This window comes from Tachysurus fulvidraco, chromosome 15 (assembly GCF_022655615.1).
Source record: "Tachysurus fulvidraco isolate hzauxx_2018 chromosome 15, HZAU_PFXX_2.0, whole genome shotgun sequence".
Lineage (NCBI taxonomy): Eukaryota > Metazoa > Chordata > Actinopteri > Siluriformes > Bagridae > Tachysurus > Tachysurus fulvidraco.
Window position 1 is genome coordinate 492,501 of NC_062532.1, and position 5,026 is coordinate 497,526.

The window sequence follows — 5,026 nt, forward strand, 5'->3', positions numbered from 1 at the left end:
GTGATGCTTGGGATGAAATAGAGCCACTGTTTTAAAGCAGAGACATCAGCAAACAGGACTGTGTGTATGTGACAGCTGGACACTTTGCACAGTCTGCTCAGCTTGAACACAATCCAGCTTTGCGTTTTTCCCCCTCTCATCCTTTTTAACACCGTTTCCTTGTGTATCTTGCTGAAGCCAGAGCTCGCACCGCGGACAGCCAGCCAGTCATCCAGCTTACTCGGCCAACCTGTCAGCACGATCCTGCCAATGCAGCAAGAACGTCGCAAACGCAAACGCGGCACGGCGCGGCGCGGCACGCTACGCTCCATGCAACCTGTGCTGATCCTGCTTTAGCGTAAAGAGGTGGGTGGGAAAGGAGGTGGTGAAAATGGGTTGTCCGGGGTGTCCTGGGGTTCTGCAGCTGACCCATTTCATGCACTGCTCTTAATTAGTACAAGTACATTTTCACATCCAGCATGCTCTCACTTACGCACGCACGCACACACGCAAGTCCACGCATCAGGCTTGTGGTTGCGTTGTGCCGCCGCATCTTGGCTACACTAAACTTGCTCGTGATCGTGTTTTTATATGATATCACGGTTTGACATAAAAGTCGTGCACGGTGCGTGCTCACGTCCACGACACAACACACGCTCACGCGCAGGATATTTTATTGTTGTCTCCTCTGTATGTATGAAACTACAGTAGGTCTGCGCACCGGGATACTGCTGTTTATCCTCAGTCCTCGTGTGTCCTCGTGATGAAAGAGTGAGTTAAAAAAAAATGCATCAGACACAGAAACAAACACACACGAGCAGAAGGAGAGAAAAAAAACCCCGAGCGACTCACCGGTGCAGGTGAATCCGACCAACAGAAGACAAACCAAGGCGAGAATCTGCGCGGCTCTCCAGCGCACAAAGGGACGCGGGTGAAACGGCATCATCGCCTTCTTCTTCTTCTTCTTCTTCTTTTTCTTCTTCTTGCTCTTTCTTGTATTAAAAATATACCTAAGGATGAATAAAAATAAAAATAGTAATAATAATCTGCGACCGTGCGTGCGTCCTTCCTTCCGTGCGACGCGTGGAGCTTTGAGTGTTTCGCTTGCGCAGAGTTTAGACTCGGAGTGGCGGCGCTACTGCGTCCGATCTCCTCCCCTCCTCTTCCTCCTCTCCTTCCCTTGTTCCTTACTCTCACTCCTTTTCGTCCTTCAGCGCACCTCCTCCTCCTCTTCCTCTCCCGTGTCACTGCGCGCTCGCACCAGGTTAGAGCATCATAACGCGGGTGCGCGTGCGGCGAATAAACCAGCAAATAAACCTCTCTCAAGTTTCAGAGCAAAGGATGAAGAAGGAGAAGGAAAAAAAACGAACAGACGCAAATGTTGCGGTTGTGTTGTTGGACGGGGTGAAATTTTGACCCGCGCGCATCCGGTAACGGATTTGCTGTAAAGATTTGTTTAGCTCGGAAAACATCTGCTCGTGCACCGCTGCGGGAGAGAGAGAGAGAGAGAGAGAGAGAGAGAGAGAGAGAGAGAGAGAGAGAGAGAGAGAGAGAGAGATACACACACCGGCTACCGGACAAAACCTGGAGCGGATTCTCCCGCGTGGACTGGCCCGAGAGCACGTGAGCCCTCGTTAATCACACACACACACACACACACACACACACACACACACACACACACACACACACACACACACACACACACACACACACACACACACACACACACACACACACACACACACACACACAAAACTCTTGATTCTGATTGGTCGGTATGTGTTGATTCATTTTCCATACTCAGAATATTTCCAGCTTCAAATAAGAAAAAAAGAATCACAGTCGTTGCTATGGTGACGTTTGCTGCGAGAAGATGGTGTATTTAGCATTGAAGGTGCATTAGGTAAAAGTTCTGAAAAACCAAAAACATGCCTCTGAAAGGTAAAATGGAGGAGTCTCCAGTGTCAGTGCTTTGGACTGAGGGGTGTCTCGGTGGTGTCGCGCTACAAATAAATAAATAAATAAATAAATAAATAAATAAATAAATGTATACACAGTATCTTACAGAAGTTAGTACACCCCTCACATTTTTGTAAATATTATATTATAGTTCAGATTAGTTGATTTTTTTTTATTTTTTATTGTGTTGTCATTCATTCATTCATTCATTCATTTTCTACCGCTTATCCGAACTTCTCGGGTCACGGGGAGCCTGTGCCTATCTCAGTCATCATCGGGCATCGAGGCAGGATACACCCTGGACGGAGTGCCAACCCATCACAGGGCACACACACACACACTCATTCACTCACACACTCAAACACTACGGACAATTTTCCAGAGATGCCAATCAACCTACCATGCATGTCTTTGGACCGGGGGAGGAAACCGGAGTACCCGGAGGAAACCCCCGAGGCACGGGGAGAACATGCAAACTCCACACACACAAGGCGAAGGCGGGAATCGAACCCCAACCATGGAGGTGTGAAGCGAACGTGCTAACCACTAAGCCACCGTGCTCCCCTTGTGTTGTCATATGTAGTTTATTTTCTTTAGAATCACAGACACCCGAGACAAACCCGAGAAGATAAACACGGATATTGTAGCATCACGGTCAACACTATCGTCTAGTTTGAAATAGCTGGCACAGATGCAACCTGATGGTCAGCCTGATGTTTTTATTTTTAGATTTTGTTTGTTGTGGTAAAAAAAAAAAAAAAGATCATGCTGTAATACCTAAGCGTTGTTGTTGGGTTTTTTTTTTTTGTCTTTCTGCAGGTGTGGAATCCACCTGTAGTGATTAGCTTGTATTTCAGGGCTTTGTCACAGTGTTAATTTAATTCCCACGGTGCAGCTTTCTCGCAGGAGAAGCAGCTCAACAGCTGGCGTGGACTGATTGTTTATCATGAAGGTCCACATCGATACTCTCTATTGGATAATGATTAATGATGAGCCTTAAAAACGAACAGCATGAGGTCAACTGCCCTGATGTTAGTGACTGTTTTTTATTTACATCACAAAAACCTGCCATTTGCACCACACAGGGGTGTGTAGACTTTTTTTTTTGGTACCTTTTTTATTTGAATGCAGAATGAATTCTTGAGAAAAAGAAAAGTATCTTATGAATTATTTGTAGTACTGAGAATTCATTCATTCATTCATTTTCTACCGCTTATCCGAACTTCTCGGGTCACGGGGAGCCTGTGCCTATCTCGGGCGTCATCAGGGCATCGAGGCAGGATACACCCTGGACGGAGTGCCAACCCATCACAGGGCACACACACACTCTCATTCACTCACACACTCACACACTACGGACAATTTTTCAGAGATGCTAATCAACCTACCATGCATGTCTTTGGACCGGTCGAGGAAACCGGAGTACCCGGAGGAAACCCCCGAGGCACGGGGAGAACATGCAAACTCCACACACAAAAGGTGGAGGTGGGAATCGAACCCCCAACCCTGGAGGTGTGAGGCGAACGTGCTAACCACTAACCCACCATGCCCCCAGTACTAAGAATTATCTTACAGTACTACACACTGTTACAGACAAAACACTGAAACTGGAAACTCCTTCCAAAAAAAGTATCAGAAAATCCCTCCATATCGATGAAACCGTTGCTATAGAAACGTATTCTTAGTAGAATTAGTGCGTTAATAGAAACCTGTGATGTAAAGCTGGAGATTCTCGAGTCCCTTAAGAAACTACTTGGGTTTTTTTCCTACATCCTGTCTTGTTACCGCGTGTTTATAAACCTTCCCTGCCTGTGTGGTGTCTCGTGTGTGTATTCGTCTGGTAGGTGATGGAAGGATTTAAAGACACGGGGAAGGTCACGTTAAAACCCTCAAGTCTTCGCGGTAAAAACCAAAACAAAACAGGAAACAAGAAGAAAAAAAAATTCTCCTACTGTACTGAAAAGTCTGGGGTTTCTTCGGACGTACGGTTCTATACTGTTTGGACAGCAGAAAAATCTCATTTCCCTTAAGTGAAGGTTCGGCTGAAAGCTTCGAGTCAAAGCTCGATGCTGCGATGGAGGCGAAGCCGCCGAATACGACCGGGAAAAGCTGAGCGGAAACTCAAACTAATTAATTCCATGTTTATGGAGGCGACATCAAATCAACATGGCTGCTCACACTGTAAATTGTGGAAAGTCACACTTCTTTTTACACAAACACACACACACACACACACACACACACACACACACACACACACACACACACACACACACACACACACTGAGTGAAAATTCTTCCATTTTTTAATTCGAATCCAACAAATTTGTGATATGACTGACAACAACTTCGGTGACAAGTAGAGTCTTTTACACCTTTGAATATTCACCTGGATTTCCGAGTTTCTGCTCAGTGTTTGCTCTGTTGTCTGAACAAGCGCTTCAGTAGAAGAGATTAGACACGAGGAACATCAGATGTTCTGTACAAAGCTCTTAACATGCTCACTATCACCTGTTTCGATTAAATACGGACCTGTTTTGAAATATTCAAGATATTTGCTTTCATTTGTTGGATAATGAAAGCAAATAAAATCAAAAAGATTTTTTTTTTTTTTTTTTTACTAATTTTATTTATTTATTTTATTTCAGCATGGTCTCAGACTTTTGTTTATAATATTTATTTATTTATGTATTTATTTATTTTTCAACATGTTCATTTTACACACTAACGAACACTTTTATTTTTTTTTTTGGCACTGATCTCTCATCAGCCACAAAATTCCCTTCATGTAAAATTCATTTCTTTAGAATCGATTCAGAATGATTGTAAATATAACCGATTCGATCCGATCATAATTTCTTAAATTAGTAATGAAACCAAACCAGCTCTTGGAAGTGAGGAACTGTGAAATTCAGACTCTCGCAGATTTAGAAATCCGAACCCGGGGTTGTCGTCTGCGTCGCTAGCGATTTTTCTCCTGGACAAATTGCCGTATGACGCGTATCACGTCCCGCCTTCTCCAAAGCCATACATCATCCTCCCGGCGAATATAACTCTACTTTGACCTTTAGAGCAGCGTTCATGA

At 44.5% G+C, this 5,026-nt stretch overlaps 1 protein-coding gene across 1 annotated transcript in view; it reads right to left on the reverse strand.

Moving 5' to 3' along the window:
- Window positions 1-1,503, reverse strand: part of unc5a (unc-5 netrin receptor A) — a 187,475-nt gene extending 185,972 nt beyond the window's left edge. The window contains exon 1 of the mRNA XM_027138155.2: window positions 832-1,503. Within this exon, the coding sequence (XP_026993956.2) occupies window positions 832-925 (94 nt within the window). The 5' untranslated portion in view covers window positions 926-1,503. The remainder of the gene's footprint in view (window positions 1-831) is intronic.
- Window positions 1,504-5,026: the final 3,523 nt, after the last annotated feature.